We start from the raw sequence: 25,935 nt of genomic DNA on the forward strand, positions 1-25,935 counted from the left end.
TGTAGAAGATGTTAAGTGAAAGTGTATGACCTCTATTACTTACATACACTGGAGTGACAGAGCTCGGGAGTGAGTAGTTTTAAGTATGAACTGAAAGGTCAAGATTCCTTTGGACAAACCCAAACTCAAAAGCAACAACTTTAATAAAGTCCTGAGAAACTAACCTCCATCGGACTCGCTGGTGGTTTAGTTGCTCAGTCATGCCCGACTCTTGCAACACCACAGGCTGTAGCCCGCCAGTCTCCTCTGTCCTTGGCATTCTCCAGGCAAGAATACTGGAGTGGGTAGCCATGCCCTCCTCCAGGGGATCTTCCCAACCCAGGAATCAAACCCAGGTGTCCTGTCTTGCAAGCAGATTCTTTACTGACTGAGCTAAGAGGGAAGCCCCATGGACGCCCTAGACCACGACTGTGATCTCTAGATGCTTCTTCCACTAAAGGGAACAGGAGACTTTGAAGAAACGGCTGATTTTGGGTCTGGGGCAAAAACTGTTAACATGAACGTGGCGCATCTTGCTGAATCAGAAGGTCAAAAAAAACTCTCAATGGTCCTCCCAAAGGGTAATCACCTTTAGGGACTAAAACTAGATTGTAAACTCGGGAGTAACAGAGCACCTACTCGCAGGACACTTGTCAAAATGATGTGAGGTACCTGAATGCTACCCAAGTTCACAGAAACAGAATAATACTAGGGGGACGGGGACAGAATTCACAGAAGGACAGACTCAGATGAGTTTGAAGAGATATGAATGCAAGAAGGAAGGCTTCAGGCACGCTTGTTCAAGGCCCTGAAGGGGGAGCTGGCCTGTCCCTGAGCACAAGGGAGGCCAGAGGACATGAGAGCCAAGCTGGAGGGCTGTGGCGGGAGAGGAGTGTGAGTGACTCTGTGCTTGAGGATGAGACTGAGAGTGTGTGAGTGAACAGGTATCCAGGTATGTGAGAGAGAAAAGTCCAGCTGGCCGTAGGGGCAGATTGAGGAAAGCAACGAAAATTAGTGCCCTCCGCATCAGCCCCCAGTCTGGATGGATCTCCTTTTGGGCTGAGGAGTAGAAGTGAGGGAGAGGGGCGGGACGGGGCTCGGAGGGAGACCCCCCTGCACCTGGAGACCCAGCAGCCTGAGCAGGTACAGGAGCAGGGCAGCCTCAGTCGGGCCTCCCCTGAGCGCCCTCTGAGGGCCTGTGGGTCCAGCAGAATCCGAACCCATAGACACTGCTCATTTCAGCGCTGACTGCATGCCAGCCTCCTACACAGGAAGTTTGTTACAGACAGACTGGTGGCTCCGCCCTTCCCCAGAGCTTTTGAATTTGCTGATCTGGGCTGGTGATAAAGGTCACGAATGTTTTTCTTATGCTTTAAGAGCCCTGAGACTTCCAGCTTCCACTTGGGATGAAGCACACTGGGAAGAGTGTCACTCCTGAATGCACAGACAGCTGAGGGGACAAGGGCCACCCTGGGCAGGAGAGCCAGAGCAAGACCTGTGAGAGCCGGAGACAGAAAAGGACAGGAAAGGCAGCCCCCGCAGCAGCGGCCAGGACAGAACTCCCTCTGCACCACACAGGTGCAGGGCGCCGAGAGCACGTCAGACCCTTCCAGGGCACCCTGGTGGTGCGGAAGTAGCTCCAAAATAATGCAGGATACCAACCCCCCTCCAAGAAACTCACAGAACATCTGGCAGGATGAATACCCCCAAACTCCCCAGGGGCCCCATTCTGGGCCCTCCTCACTGCAACAGGCTCCGAGGACCTGCCTGCCAGTTTCTGCCTCATCACCTTGCTGCTGCCTCTCGCAGAGGGTGGCAGGATCAGCCCACGGGACCTTCCTTCAAACGCTGTGTCCTCCCCACTCCTGGTCTCAGGGCCAAGGACCTGTGCCTGACGCAGCTAGAAGGGGGCAGGCCAGGACAAAGGGAGAGGGGGAGGCTCGCTCCTCCTCGGGGCCATGGCAGCTGGGACTCCGGCCTGTGGCCTGAAGGACCAGAGGTCACGGTCTCGGGGAGAGAGAATGAAGGAGGCAGAACAGGCCCGAGAGAGGACAGCAGCCACAGTGGTCACGTGCCACAGTCATCCTGTTTCTGGTCCTTGGATGCAGCCCCGGCATGGGTTCCACGAGACAGCAGGACATGCTCACTCTGTTTTTAAAGTCCCCCCTTCCTCCTCCTTCTTTGCTTAATGTACCTCAACTGCTTGCTCCTTGGAAGAAAAGCTATGACAAATGTAGACAGCGTACTAAAAAGCAGCGACATCACTTTGCTGACAAAGGTCCATCTAGTCAAAACTATGGTTTTTCCAATGGTCATGTATTGATGTGAGTTGGACCATAAAGAAGGCAGAGCACCGAAGTTTTTGAACTGTGGTGTTGGAGAAGACTCTTAAGAGTCCCTTGGATTGCAGGGAGATCCAACCAGTCCATCCTAAAGGAAATTAGTCCTGAATATTCATTGCAAGGACTGATGCTGAAGTTGAAGCTCCAATACTCTAGCCCCTGATGCGAAGAGCTGACTCATTTGAAAAGACCCTGATGCTGGGAAAGATTGAGGGCAGGAGGAGAAGGGGACGACAGAGGATGAGACGGTTGGAGGGCATCACTGGCTCGATGGCCATGAGTTTGAGCAAGCTCTGGGAGTTGGTGATGGACAGGGAGGCCTGGCGTGCTGCAGTCCATGGGGTCACAAAGAGCCGGACCCGACTGAGCAACTGAACAATAACAACCTCAACTGCTGGAGCCCTAGCTAGATGGATTCGATTTCTTTTCACAATCACTCTTAAAGGAAGATATTAATTCCATTTTATAGATGAAGAAACAGTCTGTGGATCACAGACTCAGAAGACATGTGCTTTGCTACTGGGGAGGATCCCTTGGATAAACACATGCAGAGTGAGCCCAGACCACCTCCTGGAGAAGTTCTAGAAAAGGCCTCCTGATTCAGTCTAGTCTAATCCACGCTCCTGAGACGAACCTAAATGTGACCTAAGGATTCTGAAACACCCTCAAGAGTACACCCCAGAGGCAATGCCAACAATACCAAGTCAGCACGAGTGGGCGGCCGCCAATCTCTGGGACATGTCCAACGGCAGAGAGTGGGTCTCCCTGGCTCTTCCCAGAACCTCATCCAAACTTACCAAACCTTGAGCTCTGCTGTCAGGACCCCATCAGAATGCTAAACCTACATGTAGGAAAGTATTTGATTTCTTAAACACTTGAAGACTTCTGTATGCCAGGTAATATACTGAGTGTTTTTATCCACTGACATTTAGTTGTCACATCTAATCTTTTAAGGGAGGTATTACCATACTCTACATGTTACTGATGGGGAAACTGAGGCTTACAGAAATCAAAAACAGTTGGGCCTCAGTGTCCAAGGGTTCCAGCTCTGTCTCCTCAGATTTAACCAATCATGGATCAAAAGTATTCAGAAAGAAAAAATATTCCAGAAAGTTCCAAAAAGCAAAACTTGAATCTGCTGCACTAAGGCAACCATTTATATATCATTTACATTGCAACTATTTACACAGAAGTTACACTGTATTAGGTGTTACTACTGATGTGGAGATGATTTAAAGGATGCTAGAGGCTGTGCAGAGGTTATGAGCAAACACTGCACCATTTACTAAGGAACCTGAGCATCTGTTCCTTGGTTGTGGGAGTCCTGGGACCAACCCCTGTGGAGACCAGTCCAGAACACAGTCCAGAGAACAGGAGGAACCGAGAGTGGGCAGTGAGGCTGGGAGGCCTGCGTCCATCACTGAACCTGAAATGGGACAGTACATCCGTCCTGCCTCCGTGTGCTCCACGAGGGCAGCACTTCAGAAACTTGCAGTTTTGTTTTTTTAAAGCAAGTGGCACATTATCAAAACTAATCTAAACAAACCAACAAGCAAAACAGCGTACAAAAGTTTCACATTCTCAAGATTTCCATGTATCTAAATCATCCAGTCAAAATCCCAAAATCTTTGTTTTTCACTGGGGTGGGGAAGGACTTGGCAGATGGCAGGAAACTGTGCTCTCATATGTTCCAGATGAAAGTGACCGAAAAAGTCCCTTTTCTCTGAAGAGTGTGCTTAGGGGTTGTAATTCACCATATAAAGGTACCAGTGATTCTCAACCTCTCACAGCCACATCCTGCTTTCCTGAGTACTAAAATCTCATTTGGAAATTAATATTATAACACTATTTTTATTTTTTGACTGTGTGGCATGCAGGATCTAGCTCTCTGAACAGGTATAAAACCCTCATCCCCTGCAGTGGAAGTATTGAGTCTTAACCACTGGACCACCAGGAAATTCCCAAACATATTAGTTTTATAATGAGGAAAAAGTGGTCTATCAAGAGATGTTAAAGCATAAGAGATGAAAACATACAGGATTCATGCCTCAAAGGGAGTAAAGTGAGATAAGCTCTTTTTCTTCACTCTGTTCTTTGGTATGTACGCACTCTTGTCAGTGAATGGGAAGAAGAGAATGAAATAAACCTTGACTTACTGGCTTCCTAAGGAAGAAGATAGACAAAGCTCCTACTAGGGGCATATCTCCAATCAATGGTTCCAGGATCACCCGCATTGTACCATGAATCTAAATTCAAATGGGAAAACAAAACATTAATGGAAATAATTTCACAGGCTCTTACTGACTCAAAAGGAGGATGCAAGATCCTGACAGTGATTCCTGAGCATATGACTTCAGGCTTCTCTCTTTAACTTCAAAGAAATTCTGAGTTAATGAAAACTTCACAATTTTCTTTCTGAATAGAGCACAGAGAATCTGAAAAGAAAATGAAACTTAAAAAAACCTTACCTGTATACTCTGCACACCAGCTCTACAAAAATATCGCTTGATCTCCAGATCGATCTCACAATTCCCTACAAAACTAGCAAAGAAAAAGTTCTGATTACATTCTTTTCATCACCACAGACCCCAGCTACAGAATCTGAAGACAGTGCTGGCAAAGTCACCAAAACCGGACTGCAGGCAAGCTGCAACCTGCAGGCCGGCTGGGCCAGAGTCCCAGGACCTGGGCTACAGCAGCCACGGCCACCAGAATCAGCACCGCCACGTGGCGGGTGAGGCTGGCTGCCTGGCCAGTGGTCTTGGTACAAATGTCACTTCTCAAAGGGCAGCTTCTGGAGCAGTCTCTTGATGGAGTATAGTTTTCACTTGTCTCATAAATAACTGTTTGTTTAAAACATATACAATGCTTAGATCATATTTCACCACAAATAAATGTACCCATGCTCCCCCACTGTGAGAAACCAGCAGTGCTCAGGCCCTCAGAGATGTTACACCTGTTTGAGGCATCAATTTTACTCAGCGACTGTCACTTCAATCGTTAATGTGAACACCCATTAACACTGTGTGACGTTGCATGTAAGGCTTCACCTATCTTTATAAAAATGTGGCAGGCCTACAATGTTTTTGTGGAACCTGAATGGTTTAATGCCTACCCTTGATTCTGGAAGTGGGTCATCTTGCTCCTGCCCTGGAGCATCGGGAGGAATGTGATAACCACAACAGAGAGTGTCCAAGCACATGAGCAAAATATCAACAGAAGGCATCTGGGATGAAAGTCTGCCAACAGTCACACTCCTGCCGTAAAAGCCACTACCTATATTTTGGTGAAGGAGGTGCACGCAATCAAGGACACATTTTGGCAGAAGGTTGCTAGTAGTCACAAGGAGCAGACATCTTCGTTAATGATTGTAGAGCTTTTCTAGCTATGAGAAGATGAAAGAAACTGGGCTCATAAAATCATCTCTTGAAAATATAGAATTGCCTGAAAGACAGTTCTGCCAGTTTTCCCAGAGCACAGAGGGCCTCGTTCCTGGTCTCTGCCCTGAACTCCTTTCAAGGGTGTGGAAGGGCAGCGACCACAATGGCTGGTGACCTCATCCTTGTAGAGGCAGATGGCGAATGACAAGTTTTCTCCACATACCCTAAGATGTGATCATTTTATGTTCTATTCTCTCTCAATTACTCCTTCCCCAACTCTACAGGCAGTAATCTAGTTACAGTTCTTGTCTGGAACATAGGAAAAAGTAGAATGCAGACTGTTTCAGAGACGTAAATATCTGAGCTGCGTAACTTGCATATGCTGCTATGTCTGCTGAAACCACAAAAGCCAGACTGTAGTCTTCAAAATGGCATCAGGTAACAGACTCATTTCAGTGTCTGTTTAACAAACGTGTATGAAGGGCTCTGTCAGTGCTGGAATAAGAGAAGAAGGTTCCCACCCACGGAAGCTCACCCTCGGCCTGTGGACAGCCTTGGCAGGCACAGTGACCCCAAGACAAACACGGGGCCACCTCTCACTCCACTCAAGACAGCGGTATCTGCAGTGGTGCCAGAGTTTTCCCATATTACGCCATCATAACACTCTATGCTGCTTTCTAAAATAATGGCAATTGGTACGGACTCTGTTCATTTACTACATTAATACACTTTAGAAACTCAAAGACGACACGATAAAAAAAATGACCCCTAATCAAAATAAAACCAACCCTGCTGGGTGTGTCAGTCAGTAGCTGGCACACAGCTGGGAAGGGGCCTCATGAAGCCATGAGCAGGTTCTTGAAGGACAAAGACAAGAGCCAGAGAAGCCCTTTACCACCAGGGAAGGCACTTGGCAGATCCCTAATCAATTTTTTCCCAATTATTTTTTATCGTGGTAAAACATACATAGCAACCATCTCACTCTTTCTGAAGTGCATGGCGGTGGCATTAAGCACATTCAGACTGCTGTGCAACCATCACCACCATCATTTCCAGACTCTCTTCATCCTGCAAAACTGAAACTCTACGCCCATCACCCAGGGACTTCCATCCTCCTCCCCTCCTCCCCAGCAGCCTGCATCCTGCTCTGTGTCTCTGTGGATCTACTCCTTGAGGTCTCACATGGGGGGAGTCACACACAGTCTGTCTCTTTGCGACTGTCCTACTTCATCTAGCATGATGTCCCCACGGTCCGTCCATCCCACCGTAGCTGGCTGGGCGCTGCCCACTGCGGGATTCCTTCTCTGTACAGCCTGAACGACGCTCCCCTGTGTGCACATAATACGCCTTCTTACCTGTCCAACAGTCAGTGAAGACCTGGGGCGCTTCCATATTTTAGCTATCGTGAAGAAAGCTGCTATGAACTGGAGTATACAATTATCGCTTTGGGATTTTGTTTTCAATTCTTCTGGGCATGTACCCAGAAGTGGAAGTGCTGGGTCATTCAGTTATTATTTTTTTTAAGGAGGTACTGTTCTGTTTCTATAGCAACCATACCTTTTGTATTCCCACCATCAGTGTACAGGGGTTCTGATCTCTGCACATTCTCACTAATCCGTTCTGGTGTTAACGGCTGCTACCCTGACGGGTGTGAGGCCATGTCTCACGGTGGTTTCAGCAGAGACGCTGAGCACCCTTTCATGTGCCTTTGTCCTCTAGTCTGTCTTCTCTGGAGAAATGTCCACTCAAGTCAAGTCCCTCACTCATTTCTGATCAGGTTATTTGTTTTTTGTTGTTGTTTTTGAGTTGTAGCAGTTCTTTATATATTCTGGATCTCAATCCTTTATCATATATATGATTATATGCATATATCTGATTGCACTGATTCTGTAGATTACTTTTAGTGCTGGCTTTTAATGATATTAAGTCTTCTAAACCACAAACATGGGCTGCATCTCTAAGTATTTACGTCTTCTTTAATTTTTTACATCAGTGTTATGTAGTGTTCATTGTACAAGTCTTTCACTGCTTGAGTTAATTTCTAAGTATTTTATTCTTCTTGTTTTAAATGAAATTTTCTTAATTTCATTTTTGGACTTGTTTATTGTTAATGTATAGAATGCAACTATACATTTTTTTGGCATCGATTTTGTATCCTTCTACTTTACTACTACTTCCTTTCCAACAATGTATGTGTTTTGTTTTTTTCATACCCAATTGCTCTGAAAGAACTTCCAGGACCGTGCTGAACAACAGCGGTGAAAGTGGTGTCCTTGTCAAGTTCCTGATCTCAGAGGACAGGTTTCAGTTTTTCACCACTGAGCATGCTGCTTGCTGGGAATACATGCCAAGTATTCCAAGTCCAATAAACAAGTCCATCATGCTGACATTGCTTCTGTCTGTGCCTTAAGTGTTTTTATCATGAAAGTGTTGAATTTCAACAAATGCTTTTTTGGCATCAACTGAGATGATTAGGTGATTTTCCCCTTCACTCTTGTTAATGTGGAGTATTACATTGATCACTTACAATGAACCATCCTTATATTCTGGAAATAAATCCTTCTTGGTCATGGTGTATAATCCTTTCACTATGTTGCTGAAGTCCGTTTGTGAGCATTTTCTTGAGGATTATGGCATCAATGTTCACAAGTGATATGGGCCTGCAGTTATCTTGTAGTGCCTTAAATTTCTTTTAACATGTTCTACGAACGGCAGTTATCTAAGCTATCAGGAACTAAAAACCAGAAGTAGCTAAGTTTAGGTCCTCAACAAGAAGCTAGTCCAGTTCCATCAAATAGCAGTAAGATATGTGCTCATTATATTCTCTACTTTACGGGCAGAGCTAAGTGACATCACACATCATTAACTATGACAAACACACAAACTTACCTAATCTGAAGGTCCAAAATAATCTGCCTTTTGTCGACATTTTCAGTATACACCTTAACACCATTGATCCTGAGGGGCTGAAACAAGAATTGGCTTCTTCAAAACATAGGAAGGGTAAAGAACACCAACCCTGTGACCCAGGAGCTGAGAAAACGAGCCTGGATCCCAGGCTCGGGCAGGGACACTCTGCTTCATGACGCTGTCGTCTCACCCCCAGTGTGCCGCGGGGCCTCTGGCCCTGAGCACCCTCATCTGTAAGACACCCAGGAGGGCCCTGCAGGCTGAGAGCGGCCCACAGGACGCGGGACCAGCGGGTCACGGAGCACTGCCTAGCTCAGCAGGGGCTCGGGGCCGGGACCCGGCTTCACTCCCGCCCAAGAACCCTCAGTCCTTGCCTCCTCCAGGAGACTCTGGCCCATTCCCTCTAGTCCACCCTTAGTGCCCTGGCTAAAACAGAAGTTCTTCTCGTTTTATCTTTATGTCACAACTTTCTATTTTTTAATATTCTCATAAAAATGGGACTTTTTGAGTGAATCAAAAATATTAACTATATTTTCACAGATAATACAGGCAACACGGTGAGAATCAAATGACTATAAAAAGAAAAGGCAGACAATAATAAATATTATATTTCAACATCATTTCAGAATCTTTTCCCAATTTACTGATTTGAGACCCCTTCTAAGAAAGTTCTCAGCATGGCAGCTGGACATGAAACACTCAGGCTGAAGCACCCCTGGGCCCCCACGCTCACTCTGACGCTGCAGCTGTCCTGAAGTCTGACCCCCCAGCTGGCCGCAGAAGCAGACTCCAGGCCCATGCTGCCACCATCCCAGGTCGCAGGGTCTCCGCTCAGGCTCCCAAGCCCGCTCCGGCCCCTGCATCAGACGCCTGGGTCCCCTATTCCTACGAGAAGTCCAAGCGCCCTGTGACACTGAGCTCTCCGACCAAACCTGCACTGCTCTCAACATTCCTACCCATCGTCAGCACTACAAGTTCAAAGCACACACACAAACATGAAAGTAATTCTTCCCGAGACAAACTCGGCTGGAGCAAGAATTCCAAATTTACAAATGAACGTGAGCTTACCTGACTGCGGGCTAAGAGACACAGCCTGCGGGCTAAGAGAGACTGCTATTTTAAAGGGCTGGAAAAGAAGGGGGCAGGGCAGGAGGAGGACATGCCTCTGAAACCGTATGTAGGCATCAATACATATGCTATTCACCATCTGCCCTTCACAGAAAACCTTGGAACCCCCACTTCATATTCACGTGGCATTCTGGCTTCTAAGTGTGCATTCCCACTTGTCGTGTTCCTTTTAGGGGACTGAGGTAAAGTGGAAATGAGAGGCAGTGTCCCACGGAGTCCTGCGCTGGCCCCATGAGCTGAACAGGGACCGCACCCAAAATGGTAGCGTGCTGCAGATTCATAGTCAAGAGAACAAACAGCCTGCACGATACAGCTGGGCAGGACACACACACCTGCGTCTCTGCACAAAGATGGACGTCGACGAGGAACAGCATCGACACCTGGGAGTGTCAGAGCCTGGGGCAGGGGCACAGCCGGCATGAGGTCCTCGGCCCCACCCCCTGAAGCACCACCGGCATCAGGACTCAGCGTGCGAGTGGGGAAGGTGGTCGTCTGGCTCTGCAGCCGCTGACCCCTGGCTGGCGAGCTAGGATCCTGCAGGGTCACAGTGCGGCCAAAAAATAAACTAAAAAAAAAGTACTGTTGAACTCTGAAGTCTTATTAGGCATAAAAACAATGTTACCTTGAAATTAATATAACCTCATGTGTCAATTATGCCTCAATAGAAAAAATGCTACCTTCAACTGTTGCTAGTTATTGTAAACACTGACTTAAAAAAATAAAAAGGGAAAGTTGCTGTTACGGTGGCCCTGAGGCTTCCAGCAGTGCTGGAATTAGTGACGGTCCTCTGTATGTAACTCGATGCCAAGAACAAAGCCCACCCTTCCCACCACCTGTGTCACTAACGCGGTGCTGCGAGCCCAGCACTGGAGCCCCGAGGTGCTGCTTTTAAACATGGGGGTGGGATGGGGGCGCCTTCCAGCTTGTGTCAATCATTAGTGAGTTTCCACAGCAAACCCCCGCTCTAGCACGACAGATGGTGGGAACTGTACAAAGGTAACTGTGGTGGGAGAACGTGTGGCTGAGGGGCCCACAGATGGACCTGGACTGGCAGAGACTCCACAGTGGACAGAGGCGGAGAGACCCCGAGACAGGAGACCCGGGGAGGGCCTGCGCACACAGCCAGCCTTCCAGAACACAGCTTGGCTAGAAAACAATGTGACGCAGCGTAACATTCTCTCCAGCGGTGCACAGGTAAGAAAGCTTGAGGAGAAACAAACCTGCTGCCCCATGTCCACCCTCGTGAAGCTGAAGGTGCTGAGGTGGGTGTGTGCACCCCGCACGGCCGGCTCTATGGTTTCTCGAAACAACTTCTCTATAAACTGGCAAATAAAAGGCCACATGTGTTTTACAGTCTGGAAAAGAGAAGAAGCTCAGGTTAAACATGACTCAGCTGGTAAAGAATCTGCCTGCAATGTGGGAGACCTGGGTTCGATCCCTGGGTTGGGAAGATCCCCTGCAGAAGGGAAAGGCTACCCATTCCAGTATTCTGGCCTGGAGAATGCCATGGACTGTGTAGTCTGGGGGGTCACAAATACTCGGACATGACTGAGCGACTTTCACTCACTCAAGCAAATAGTACAGTACCTAAATCATCATGAAAAATCATGCTTATACAGTTTACCAGAATTTTTGAAAGGCAAAAGTGGGTGGCGTCCTTTTTTGTTATGCAAAAACAGCATCTAAAATTTAAAAATGTGTTATAATAATAAATTATTGATTAACCAACCAGTATGTTGCAGGAATTAGTTATTCTAGTTAAATATTTTGTTTATGCATATCATCACATTTAATCATTACTAAAAAGTCAGAAAGGGGCTTCCCCAGTGGCTCATCAGTAAACAATCTGCCTTCAATGCAGGAGCCACAGGAGACGAGGGTTCGATCCTTCGGTCGGGAAGATCCCCTTTAGTAGGGCATGGCGACCCACTCAAATATTCTTGCCTGGAGAATCCCATGGACAGAGGAGCCTGGTGGGTTACAGTCCATAGGGTCAAAGAGTTGGACATGACTGAAGCTACTTGGTATGTACAAACAGTCAGACAATCCTGTAGTTTCAACTCAGTGCTAAAAACTTTCTAAAACTGTGTTGTTCTTAACAAACATTAATGAGTGTCTTTAAGGATGGACTAATTTCCAGTGATTATATTACGGGTAATCATTACCTACATTAGTTTTTACTATACAATTCTAAGAATATATAAAATACAGAGATAAAAGAGATCTAAGTATGATTTAAAAACATAACCTTTTAAAAAAGGCTAGATTTCTTGGGAGTTATTCCCCTCTTCATAAGAATGCTCTATAATTTTCACTTACAACTATCATCAAAGTGAGGAGACACAGGGCCGAACGTCCGGCTATGAGACCATCACCAGCTTCCTGTGACAAAGGCACAGTTTGCACGGCAATGTCCCAGCTGATTAGAGAGCAGAGGCCACCCGCGCGGCCTCGACGCGCTCACATATCGCCCACACCCAAATCCCCAACTATGGAGAGGCTGCATCTCACCCACCAGTTCCCACTGATATCTGGTGTTTCATGTACTCTTCTCTTACCTTATTTAGCCATTCTGCTCTCTCAGTGTCTGGAAAATGAACCTAAGAGAAAAACACACACACGACTTAGTGACTCCTGACGACTCTAAGTAAAATGTCACAAAAGCCAGTTAGTATTCTTACTGTATATCTGCTCTGTCTGCGGCTCTCTCACCCCATGCTGGGGAACCTTCCACGGAAGCGTGTGGCCCAAGCCCTCACGTTCTGAGGACACTCTGAAACCCCTGCCCACCTCCCCGCTGGCCTCAGGAGTGCCCACAGAGCCCGAAACCTCAAGCTCATCCCTTAGCGCCCTCACACTCCGTAGGCCTCCAGGCTCGGAGCCTCAGAAGCCCTCTTTTCTCTTCCCCTTTTGGCCCAAAGGAGCCAGCACACAATGTTCCTTAATTGGCCCCTCTCCACAGAGTCTCCCAAAGGAGGATTATAATTACAGTTCTCCATGATGGGGCCTGTATACTGAAGAAAATAAGTGGAGAGGTAGGAAAAAAAAAAAACCCTACTTAGAAATATCTGAGAGTTTTCTTTGTCATTAAAACAACCCCTGCAGAGAAAAGGCTAAAGCAGTTTTGAGCAGGGAATTCTCTTGAGAAATGCTTCCACGCCCCTCCAAGAAAGAAGAACACACTGACCACATAAACACTCTGAAACCTGCTCTGGGGCCCAAAGACAGACTGGAGTACAGACTGGAGTAGGGCAGTTCTGTCCTGGGGGCTGGAGGCGGGGGCGGGGGTGGGGGTGGGGGAGGGACCAACACGGCCACACCAACTTCTCTCAGCAACACACTAAGAGCCAAGCCCCATCCCTCCTCTGGCTGAGAGCAGCTGCTCAGGAAACATGACTCTGGGCTGTGTGCCCAAGAAGATGCTTCCTTGAGGACCAATCCCACCGCTCAGGCTTGGTCCCTGAGCACAAACCAGGGCACGGGGCCGTGAGCAGCCAGATTCTGGCTGGTGAGACCACCGTCTCCACATCTGACACGGCCACACAGCTCCACCTTCCCCGCGCCCACACGCCCAAGAAGGCTTGCCCCTTCACGCCGCAGGATGGGAAACCTTTAATCTGCGTGAATCCCAAGGGTGGGCTGGCGTGCCTGCAGCAAGTTTTTCTAAATTAAGTTTTAGCTTGAACCTATTCTGGAACAAAACCAAATAGATGGCAACCTTTCAGAATTAAGGAAGAGGCTCAAGAGTTGAGAAAGATGATGCTCCAGAAGCAGAGATTTAGGAAAGAATGCTGCTCGTGTCTGGAGGTCATGTCGCTGCAGGGGAGCCATTTCTACCCGAGGGGTACCGGAGCACCAGAAGGCCTGACCTCCCCCAGAGGCAGGACACGTGGGGGCTGGGGAGAGCTGAGGGCTCGCCAGACCAGCCAGGCTAGGTTGCAAGAGACTCAGACCTGGCATGAGAGAAGGGGGCTTGGGGGGCAGTGGGGCAAGGTCTCTTCAAGGTCTTCCAGGTGAGAGATTCGGAGGGGCAGAAAGTGAGGAAAGGCAGAGGCTGAGGGCTGGCGGTGCACATGCCATAAACCTCCCCTGAACGGGGTCCTGGAGGCCCGAGGAGGACAACGCGACTCAACCATAAACTATTCTTGTGTGTTGTTGCTGTGCAGTCGCTCAGTCAGGTCCAACTCTGTGACCTCATGGGCTGCAACAGAGATTCAGGCTTCCCTGTCCTTTACCATCTCCCGGAGTTTGCTCAAACTCATGTCCACTGAGTCAGTGATGGGATCCAACCATTTTTGTATAAAATGATACGAGTAACTACCATTTGGGCTCCCCAGGTGGTGCTAGTGGTAAAGAATCTGCCTGCCAATGCACGTGATGGAAGAGTTGGGGGTTCGATCCCTCGGTCGGGAAGATCCCCTGGAGGTGGGCATGGCAACCCAGTCCAGTATTCTTGCCTAGAGAATTCCATGGACAGAGAAGCCTGGCGGGCTACAGTCTATGGGTCACAAAGAGTCGGACACGACTGAGCTACTGAGCACCAGACTGAACTAGACTGAACTACCATTTGCTGACTATAAACTGCTATCTATGCAGCAGGAGCTGCGCTAAGTTAGTCAGACATATTCCCTGAGTTAATTCTTACAACACATCTACAAACTGGGACTATTACTATCCCAAATTTACAAGACAGCTACCAGTGACAGAATGGGGATGAAAACCCAGACTGTCTGCTTGTGCTCTTGGTCACTCTGCTACCAAGGGAAGTGGCAAGTGCATAGAGATCACCATTCATAGAGCCCGCCGAACCCTCAGGAGAACACACCCCCATCAAAGAGCAGAACCTGAAAGTCTGATTTCATGCCTTAAAATGTACGAGATCCTGAGTGGTAGCCAGAAGTAGAAAATGTGTGTTTAATGGCGATTTATCTAGAGTTGGACCATAAAGGCTGAATGCCAAAGAACTGATGCTTTCAAACTGTGGTGTTGGAGAAGACTCTTGAAGAGTCCCTTGGACAGCAAGGAGATCCAACCAGTCCATCCTAAAGGCGGTCAATCCTGAATATTCATTGGAAGGACTGATGCTGAAGCTGCAGCTCCAATATTTTGCCCACCTGATGCAAAGAGGTGACTCATTGGAAAAGACCTTGACACTGGGAAAGACTGAAGGCTGGAGGAGAAGAGGTTGGCAAAGGATGAGATGGTTGGATGGCATCACTGACTCCATGGACTTGAGTTTGAGCAAACTCTGGGAGATGGTGAAGGACAGGAAAGTGTGGCGTGCTGCAGTCCATGGAGTGGCAAAGAGTCAGACATGACTGAGTGACCGAACAACGAGAATCTACACACCAGAGGTTGTACAAATCTTGAAACAGCTGATGGCAAAGTTCAGAAAACCAGACAGCAGTTCACAATAAAACACTATTACCAGACCTAGTGTTCCACCCAAGACTCAGACAGAGCAATTTGAGACTGGTTTTACTTAACATTCAGGCTTGCCACAGGAAAGAGCTAGTGTTCATGAACACAAAATAATAAGGAAGTAGTAATGACAAAATTCCATGTGCATCCATCCACCCTGTGAACCGGCAATCCCATTTCTCAGGATCTGGCCTAGGAAAACAATGCATGTGCGGCATGCCTGGAGCAGCCACCACCGCCCCGAGTGGCCGGGTGGGACAGACGGGCCCACACACGGGGGCTGCAGGGCTACGGGAGCGAGGAGCGGTGCAGGTGGGGGCTGCCAGAGCCCTGGAGTAATTCTGTGGGGTAACTCCCAACATTTGTTTTCAGTGAAAATACACAGAAAAGCAGGCACAACTGGCTGCCATTCATTCAGGGGGGTGGGGTGGAGGGAGGAGGTGTATATAACAAAGTTTTAATGTATAAAGTTTTAAAATAAAAACCAACAAAAACTTAAAAACACTGTTCCCAAGGAAGGGGACAAGAGAGGAGAGACAAGCGCAGGAGAAGAGCTCAAGGTGGAAGTGAGCTGTCCCGTCTGCGCCCACCCGGCCCTGCTCCCGTCTGGGGCCCGGCCAGCTGTCCCACAGCCGCCACAGTCACCGCACGACAGGCCTTGAGGTTCACCAGCAGGGGCGGGGCAGAGCCACAGCTCCTGCCTCCACGTCCAACTCTTCAAATCCTCAAGACACTTACATGGCTCCTTTCTACTTTCCCAGCATCAGAGAACTCCTTCACAGACCAAATGAGGGACTTCATTCACCAACTGGGCCCTTGTCAGCCCCTCTGTCTTCCAGTCAGTTCAGTTCAGTCACTCAGTCGTGTCCGACTCTTTGCGATCCCGTGGACTGCAGCATGCCAGGCCTCCCTGTTATTCATCACCAACTCCTGGAACTTGCTCAACTCCATGTGCATTGAGTCGGGGATGCCATCCAACCATCTCACCCTCTGTCGTCCCCTTCTCCTCCACCTTCAATCTTTCCCAGCATCAGGGTCTTTTCCAATGAGTCAGTTTTTCGAATCAGGTGGCCAAAGTATTGGAGTTTCAGCTTCAGCATCAGTCCTTCCAATGAATATTCAGGACTGATCTCCTTTAGGATGGACTGGTTGGATCTCCTTGCTGTCCAGGGAATTCTCAAGAGTCTTCTCCAACACCACAGTTCAAAAGCATCAATTCTTCGGCATTCAGCTTTCTTTTATAGTCCAACTCTCACATTCATACATGACTAGTGGAAAAACCATAGCCTTGACTAGATGGACCTTTGTTGGCAAAGTCATGTCTCTGCTTTTTAATACACTGTCTAGGTTGGTCAGTTTTTCTTCCAAGGAGCAAGTCAGTACAGTGGACCAAATTCACCTGTGCACATGTCATTCAGTGAACCTGTACTTTCAATGAAAGCATTACAAGAACTTACTATGTTTGGTAATAAAGCATTGCCAAACTTTCCAATTAATGAAAATGTAGTAACTAGAGGCCATATATTCTTAAAAACACTGGTAAGTTTGTCTGTGTACATATAAACATGTACTTTTATATATGTTGCACATGTTTGTAAGTGTACAGAAAAATTTTGCAAAAATACACATCAAAACTAGTATAACAAGGAGCAGAATAAGACTTTTACATTTTCCTCTGTTTCTATACATTTGAACTGCTTGTAAGAAGCATAAACTACTTTTCTAGTTATTAGCTTAACTTAAGATTAAAACCAAGAATTTTCTAACACAGAAAGTAGTACTTTCTATAATAAGTAACTGTGTCACATACTCAAACTGTGTGACAAGAGTTTTTGTAAATTGATTTTGAACTTATTGATTATATCAGCGAGAATACTTAGAAACAAGACTTTCTTATAACACAAGTAACCTACTCTAAATCTGATTTGAAAAAAAAATTTTCTGAATCCTCAAGTTTTAAAGCTAAAGTGTAATTCTGCTGAAACAAAAACCTTAATGACCAAATACGATAACTCCTGCAAAACTATTCAAAAATAAAACATCTGCCTTCTCTAACATAATGTGATTTCTTCAAGTTCACTGATATGCCTCAAGCCTTCCTGCTAACAACCCAGCAACTCCTCTGTATCCTATCACACACCTCAGGCAAAACACGCCAATCCCCTGAGTCACCTAATAAGAGAATTCTCTACTCACCACCATGCACAGGAAGGAGTACAGTTCGCCTGGTGTAAATTCTGATTCTGTTACTGCATCTCATCACTGTGCTAGTCCTTAATCTACCGCAAATATACAGGCTGTTCTTTTAGAAAAACAGGCTGAAGAAGCCACTTTTCAGTTAGTTGAATCTGGTGCTGTGTCCAGGGCCAGGGACATAATGCAGAATTGGGTGTGGTCGTGTCCTTGGGAGGCTCACATTGGCGAGGACAGGTGTGACCGCCAGCCTAGGAGGGAAGGACAGTGCGGGGCTGGGGAGAGTTTGATGCTGCCTCTAAGAGTCCATGAGAAATTAAGGAACATAGTGTGTGACATGGGTTTGATGGGATTAGCTGGGGTCTGCCATGCAAAAGAAAGAGAGCATTCTAAGCAAAAATAATGGAGTATATAATTTACTCTGGCAGGACCGAGAGAAGGAAAGAACGGTGGGTGCTGAGGCTGGAAAATCAGGGCAGGACCAGCCCAGTGTGCCTTCTGTGCCCCACAAAGGAGTGTGGATTTTGTTCTACTGGCAATGGGTCAACCTGCGAGTTTTCAAGAGAAAAATTACATAAGATTAATATTTGAGGAACTCTATTCTAGTGCTACCAGAGGAGAGGGCAGAGAAACCATCTGCACAAGTAAGCTTTCAAGGCAAGAGAACTGACTTACATCACCAAAGTTTATATAAGAAGAATTTGAAAATCAAGCCATCTCTTGGTAGAGAATCCCAAGACACTCAACAATTCTGTGGTTTTTAATTTATAAGAGATTGTTTCAAAGTGCCAAAGAAAAAGAATATTTCAAAATTGAAGAAAATAAACCTGTTACCACATTTTCATTGTTTACTAAGTAAAAAATCTGCTTCTCACTAATACATACTCACAGACATTTGTTTATGTTCCACAGAACAATTTAAAGTAGCAAAAATCTCACAGAGATAGGTAAAGATGTACAGGGAAAATAGAAAATGTGTCCCCAAAGCCTAGAGGAATAATGAAACACATGTCATTTGGTTCTAAACCATTTAAGAAAACCCAAAGAACAAGAAGAAAATCCACTCAAATCTCTATACATCTAATTATGAAACATGTTTTCATATTTATTATTCATAGTATCTTTACAAACTAGAAATAACCATTGTAGGAGCATTGAAATTTTGACTTTACTTAGGAGTTGACACTAAGAAATCTCTAGTCTTTTCTTCAAAAAGAACAAAGGCATATTTTCAATTCTAATATGAAGTTGATATTATCAAAGCTGCTTGCTTAGGAAAAATAAATCTAATACACAAAGACACAGCACTGACTGTATGGCAGAACCCTACAAACAATGCCTTTTTTTAACCCTCACAATTTTGTCAGCAGTCCATGCACCACCTAACAGATGAGGAAACACAGTCTCTCCAAGGATAATCTGTTCAAAGTCCCAGGGGAACAAGTGAGTTAGAGGGAAGAGGCCCAGACCTCGATGACTGTAAAGTCCTCTCTGAAGCATGAAGGATGGAACCAATTTACACACAGCTAATGTCTTCTACTTAAATCCTATTTCCCCCATTTCGGAACATGAGATAATGTTTGGAACTGAAGCTAAACAGAGAACTCTCTTCCGGGAGATCCTGCTGATGGTCGGCACTTGTGGAGACATCTCTGCTCAGCCCAAGACAGCTACACACAGTGCAGCAGTCGCCTCCTGGGGCTGCCGGGAACCCTGCTGAAACTCCGCTAGCACCATGAGCACTGAAACCGCGGTGGGAAGTAACTCACGCCTTTATTTTAAACACCTAAAAGAAGGCAGTCAATGTCTGGGAAATCCAAGTAAAGACAGCCTATCTACTACACCAAAGCATTACTGATTTAACATCTTTAAGTAAAATACAAAAGATAATGGATAAAATGATCAATTTAGAAATGAAATGTCATTAAACTTCAAACAGTAAACTGGTCGATCAAGCCAGGACTGCCTGGAGAAGCCAGGATCTGGGATATGCTATCAATGATGGGGAAAGATGAACACCAGTCCAAGAGAAGGTCAGAAACCGTTCTCCCTCTCTGGACCCCGGGTCAATCAGACACCTACAGGTCTCTACACCAGTGCTTTCCAATCAGGACAGGCTCAGAAAACCACATGTGACTGGCCTGCTGCGATGATGCCCTGGGAGCATCTGTGTGCAGCCTGGAGAAAAGTCCCTCAAAATCTCTTTATGCTATGTAATTATGATGTGAAAAAAGCATCAGAGACGCTAACAAATACTGACACTGGAGAGAACTTCCAAATAAGAGGGTCTGAACAAAGTTTAAATGGCACCAGCATCTTGCAGGCCCATGCCAGCTCTTCCCAGTACTGCAGAGGGGGACTCTGAGCATCCTCAAGACTGGCTGGTAAGCATGTCAGGAGAAAATGACTCAAACACAAACTGGCATCAGCTAAATGTGTGGCCTCTAATTTTTTTATATTAAAACTTCTTTATCCATTTTGCACATGGGTTATTAAACCATCTCTGTCTTTAAAGCCTCACAACTCCCAGTTCCAATCTGCTGCCTCCCATCTTCTCCAGAGATTCAGTGTGCATGGAAATTGGAAAAATAGGGTCAAGAAATCTTAATGATATTTTTTTCTAAAATAACGGGACACCTTTTCCTAATAGCTACTTCCATAAAGAATAAAGTATTCAAGGTTAAATATGCGGGGGAGGAATGTCTCTCAGAACCTCTGTCAAATGGTAGCAGCAGGGCCAAATTACTACTTTGGAGGGTAAAAAAATAATTCGGTTCATCTATGTCTAGTGCACAGAAAAGCAGGCAATCAATCATACAGCTACACAGTAAATACAGCAGTTAATATTTTTTAACATCCACAATTACAATTTTCTTGGTGGTTTGATCAGCCTTATGAAAACTTTGATTACTGACCACTACTTATTTTTGCAGATCAGTAAACAGTAAAATAAAAATTAAAAAGCTTGGCCTGGGGAATTTCCCAGTGGTCCAGTGGTTAGGACTCCGTGCTTCCACTTCAGGGGCCACGGGTTCAATCCCTGGTCAGGGAACTAAAATCCCATGTGCCACATGGCATGGCCAAAAGAAAAAGAAAGCTAGGTTTATACCAGCATGGTTTCTATAATTAAGAAAGCTGTCCAAATTATGTTAAAATTAATTCTTACTTCTAATTCACTAAAGAGAATGTTACTATGAGGCTTCCTATAATTTCATGTATCTGCTATGGTAGATACACTATTTATCTATCCATTTATTTTTGAAGGGGACTTAAATTTCAGTGCATGCATAGAGTGACTAAGAGGATTTAAACCAGGACTCAGAATCAATGGCTGAGTCAAAATAGGGATACAAGAAAACAAGCAAAAGCAAAACAAAACAAAACAAAACAGGGATGCATCGTAACTTCCACCCAGGAGAACAATCAGACATACCCCTTCATCAAAATACTAATGCCAAGAGGTTTAATGCCTTACATATAGAGGCATGTTTGTGATATTTTTCAAAGACTTGAAGCATATTTTAATAAAATTCTAAAGTCACTTACATATTCTTTCTGTAACTAAAAAGAAAAAGAAACCTTACACAAGGAAATGACTTGACAACCTTGGTTTAAAGTTGAGGTTTTGGCGTGAGATATATCTCACAAATTAGAATGAGTCCAACAGCAGGAAACATGTCTTCTCATCTCCTTTGTTAAACACATAAGACAATATGGTTGCTTTTTATTTTAAATTCAAATCGAAAGCTACCATTCAAATTTACAAGCTTACGTCTTGACTGGAATGGACAAGAAGATAGATAGGTAATTACTGTGCTGAATTAACTGGACACATTCTTTGTACTAAGTAGAATCAACCCAGCTTTATTCTGTTATAAAAATGAAAAGGAAAGGAAAAGGGAAAGAAGGGAGGGAAGGAGGAAGGGAAGAAAGAACCTATGAGAATATGATGCTGTGACGTTGGGTTTAAATTTACAGATTACAGAATGGACAGGGATACCAAACATCTACATGGAATCAGATAAGTCACCTTATGTTTGAAATTTTACTATAAATTTTTCATTTTCAAGAAATAGGCTTAGTACTATGTAATATTTATTAAATTTTTAAATACTCTTCTAAGGAGAAAAAACAACCCTGTAATTAAACATTAACATAGAGTGACTTTCAGTAGTATTTCAAATCTGTAGATATTTACACAATTATCTTGGGGGAAAACTACCATTGTAATAAGTGTAGCAAAATCTTAGAGCTGTGAGAAATTATACTGGAAAAACATGTGGGAGTTTTTGGGGGGAGAGGTGTTTGTTTTGGTTTTGTTTTTTCAAAAGCAAATTCAGAAAAGCCATGAATAAGTCTTTTATTTTACAGTAAAAAAATATACTTATATGATATTTCTGAAAGCTTAATTTTATTCTCTCACACTGACACAAATATCTCAAAAGTTATGATAATAAAGTCAGAGAAATTTATGAACCTAAAATCTTATTGTTTTCTCCTTTTATTCCTTTATTTGTATGCAACTGAAAAACAATAGAGAATCAGGCACCTAAAAACACTCAGAGACTTTTTCCTGAATATAATCATTTATCGTTATTGGATGTTTGAGACCAAAGTTCCAGTACGTCCCTCAGTGCTTGTCTGTAATTAACCGTGATCATGCAATACAGAAATACCTAAAAACAAAAATAAAAAAGAAACCCTTCAGTTTTGGTGTTACAGTCATAACCCAGGGAGAAATCCTATAGCTTACCTTATCATTCTTTGCTTTCCATACAAGAATCTCAGGGAAAAAAATAACACTAACAAGAAATCTCAGGAAAAACAACTACAAAAATTTTTATATATCTCTTGATCAAATCCCAAACTCTCTCCAATTTTCCCTAGAAAAACCCACTAGTTCACTATAAATGCATAATTATATAGAAACCAATAACTATGACCCACCTCCCAGAATATTGGAATTAAAAGCAAAAATAAACAAATGGGACCTAATGAAAATTAAAAGCTTTTGCACAACAAAGGAAACTATAAGTAAGGTGAAAAGACAGCCCTCAGATTGGGAGAAAATAATAACAAATGAGGAAACAGACAAAGGATTAATCTCAAAAATATACAAGCAACTCCTGAAGCTCAATTCCAGAAAAATAAATGACCCAATCAAAAAATGGGCCAAAGAACTAAACAGACATTTCTCCAAAGAAGACATACAGATGGCTAACAAACACATGAAAAGATGCTCAACATCACTCATCATCAGAGAAATGCAAATCAAAACCACAATGAGGTACCATTACACGCCAGTCAGGATGGCTGCTATCCAAAAGTCTACAAGCAATAAATGCTGGAGAGGGTGTGGAGAAAAGGGAACCCTCTTACACTGTTGGTGGGAATGCAAACTAGTACAGCCACTATGGAAAACAGTATGGAGATTTCTTAAAGAACTGGAAATAGAACTGCCATATGACCCAGCAATACCACTTCTAGGCATACACACTGAGGAATCCAGATCTGAAAGAGACACGTGCACCCCAATGTTCATTGCAGCACTGTTTATAATAGCCAGGACATGGAAGCAACCCAGATGCCCATCAGCAGATGAATGGATAAGGAAGCTGTGGTACATATACACCATGGAATATTACTCAGCCGTTAAAAAGAATTCATTTGAATCAGTTCTAATGAGATGGATGAAACTGGAGCCCATTATACAGAGTGAAGTAAGCCAGAAAGATAAAGACCATTACAGTATACTAACACATATATACGGAATTTAGATAGATGGTGGTGATAACCCTATATGCAAAACAGAAAAAGAGACACAGAAGTACAGAACAGACTTTTGAACTCTGGGGGAGAACGTGAGGGTGGGATGTTTTGAAAGAACAGCATGTATATTATCTATGGTGAAACGGACCACCAGCCCAGGTGGGATACATGAGTCAGGTGCTCGGGCCTGGTGCACTGGGAGGACCCTGAGGAGTCGGGTGGGGAGGGAGGTGGGAGGGGGGATCGGGATGGGGAATACATGTAACTATATGGCTGATTCATGTCAATGTATGACAAAACCCACTGAAATGTTGTAAAGTGATTGGCCTCCAACTAATAAAATAATATTAAAAAAAATAAAAAATAAAAAATAAATAAGGGGAAAAAAAAAAAAAAAAGAAACCAATAACTAGATCATAAGATCACTCTCAAAAGTTTTTTCTTTTGAAATAATTACAGATATTGCAAAAGAGCAACATTACAAAAGAAAGCCCCTGTGTGCACTTCACCCAGACCTCCCCAGTGGTTACATATTATACAACTAGAGCATATCACCACAAGAGGGAATGGATGGGTATCTCTGTTTATCTCCGTTTATCTATCAACCCATCAGCATCGTATCTATCAATCATGTCACCTCTCTCATTTTCTATCACCTATCTACCAATCTCTATCATCTATCACATGGGTTGTCAAAGCCACAAAGACCACACACTGTCTGATTCCACAAGCATGGGACCTCCAGAAAAGGGAAGCCTTGAGGCAGAAGGGAGACTAGCGGTTGCCTGAGGCTGGCATAAGGAATGCAGAGGGAATGGAGAGTGAGTGCCAGTGCTTGTGGACAAAAACATTCTAAAATTAGATTTTGATGAGGGTTACACAATCTTGTGAATATAACAAAAAAAACTGGACCGCATACAGCTGACTCCTGAACAACTTAGGGGTTAGAGGAGCTGACCCTCTGCCCAGCCAAAAATCTGCATATAATTTACAGTCAGTCAGTAATTTACAGTATCCTCAGTTCCAACTGACCGTGGATCACGCAGTATTGTGTACTCATGTGGATCAAATATTTCCCCAAATAATAACAAAACCAAATAAGTGACTGCAGAGTCCCAAGGCAAACCAGTAGCTTGACTCAGAGCTGTCAGTGGATTAACCAACAAATGAGGACACACTGGTGATGTTTTGGCCTTAAAGGACACCTGGTCCACTCACTGGTGAAGGAAGAGCAGAGTCCTGCCACTGGGCCCCCAAATGATTCCTGAAGTTAAAAACCTGTTTATACACCAGAAGCAAAATACTTCCTGAGGCCATAAAACTATCAGAATAACCTGCCCTGTCATAGGATTCACTGTGTATATGACAACCAACTCTCACACTCCCTGATGGACAGCTGCTCCTTCCCTCAGCACTTCTCGCCGCCGCCTCAGGTAACGCCCGCTGCCCACCCGAGAGCAGCCTCTGCCCTCATCTGCACTGCCTGCTCGCCGCTGCCCCTCCCTGCAGGCCCGACTCCTGGCTCCTTCGCTGTTGTATCTCTAAGGCTGTGAAGGAACCTGACGATGAATCGCTGTGCTTCCTCCCCACAGGCGAAGACGCCGAGTCCCAGACGTGGGCACTAGCCAGAGGCCACGGAGCACAGGTGGGCATGCCAAGGCTGGCCTCCGACGCAGCTCCAGCGCCAGGCCGGGTCCTGCGGTCCCCAGGCAGTGCTGGGCCAAGCTGTTCCGGGGGGCCAGGTTCCCGGCCCCTCCTTACACAGGAGGGGCTGTAGTGAAAAGTTCTAAAATCCATTTTTCAAAACTCTTTTCTCCGCCATTTAGAATACTCCCCGTGTTATCAGGCTGTCTTTGTCCTGAAGCTACAAAGTATAAAATGTATGAGACAGGACTCACCACTCATAAAGATATAAGTTCACTAAATGGTCAAGCTAAACAGGTATTTCCAAGAGTTTCCCAGACCTGCTAGGTGGCATTTCACAAGTAAAACAAGTGAAGCTCTGAATGGAATTTTTCTACAGCTGTTTATGTCAAGCCTCACTGCTTAAAATTTACCTCACACCTTGTGCAGTATTTTCCTGAAAATAACAATTACAACAAACTCCCAAAACCATGAAACCCACCTGAATTTAAAATATTACCCAGAGAAATATTTTGAAACAAACTACACACTTAAAACTCAACCTCTGTCCTCTTTCTTCTAAACCTATCTCCCAACAGAAAGTGTCTGTTCTCCCAACTTTCACGTGGAAATATACTAGAGTTCACATCTATTTCTTCCCTAAAAATAACACTGGCTTCCAGATGTGATGATCAGAGCACCTTGCAGCAACACATCTGCTGAGAACACGAGAAAACCCAGAAGAGAGCCGACTCACGCCTAGCTGAGGACACAGGGCCCTCGAGGCGTGCAGGCTGAGAACACGGCAGAAGGCCCGCAGGGCGGTGAGGCGGCACTCTGCGGTGGCTGTCCCCCGCCGCCGTGGGACCAGAGGTTGACAAACCCAGAGGAGGCAGCTGAGAAGCCAGAGGAGCTGACAGAAACCTCACGGGACCAGGGAGACAGGAAGTGGAGTCCAGGTCGGCTGAGCGACACTCTGAGGGCCCAGACCCGGTGGGGAGGTGGGGGGGGCGGGTGGAGGAGAGGCCACCTGAGTCTCCCTTCAGGCATCTGCCAAATTCCTGAGCTGCTGAGGGCCAGAAGCCAGCCTGTAAAAAGCAAACGAGCGCTTCTGGCCGGTGTCCTGCACTGAGAAAGCACAGCCTGGACCCTTGAGAGGGACTGGGAGGGACCCGCTCAGCAGGGCAGGT

At 45.3% G+C, this 25,935-nt stretch overlaps 1 protein-coding gene across 2 annotated transcripts in view; it reads right to left on the reverse strand.

Moving 5' to 3' along the window:
* ESYT2 (extended synaptotagmin 2) overlaps nucleotides 1–25,935 on the reverse strand; it is a 77,982-nt gene that overhangs the window by 32,949 nt on the left and 19,098 nt on the right. For both annotated transcript variants that reach the window (XM_065939633.1, XM_065939634.1), the window contains exons 2-6: nucleotides 12,298–12,339; nucleotides 10,960–11,094; nucleotides 8,591–8,667; nucleotides 4,790–4,862; nucleotides 4,478–4,567 (exon numbers count right to left, since the gene is read on the reverse strand). In XM_065939633.1, the coding sequence (XP_065795705.1) occupies nucleotides 4,478–4,567; nucleotides 4,790–4,862; nucleotides 8,591–8,667; nucleotides 10,960–11,094; nucleotides 12,298–12,339 (417 nt within the window). The remainder of the gene's footprint in view (nucleotides 1–4,477; nucleotides 4,568–4,789; nucleotides 4,863–8,590; nucleotides 8,668–10,959; nucleotides 11,095–12,297; nucleotides 12,340–25,935) is intronic.

Source organism: Muntiacus reevesi, chromosome 6 (genome assembly GCF_963930625.1).
Source record: "Muntiacus reevesi chromosome 6, mMunRee1.1, whole genome shotgun sequence".
NCBI classification, from domain to species: Eukaryota; Metazoa; Chordata; class Mammalia; order Artiodactyla; family Cervidae; genus Muntiacus; species Muntiacus reevesi.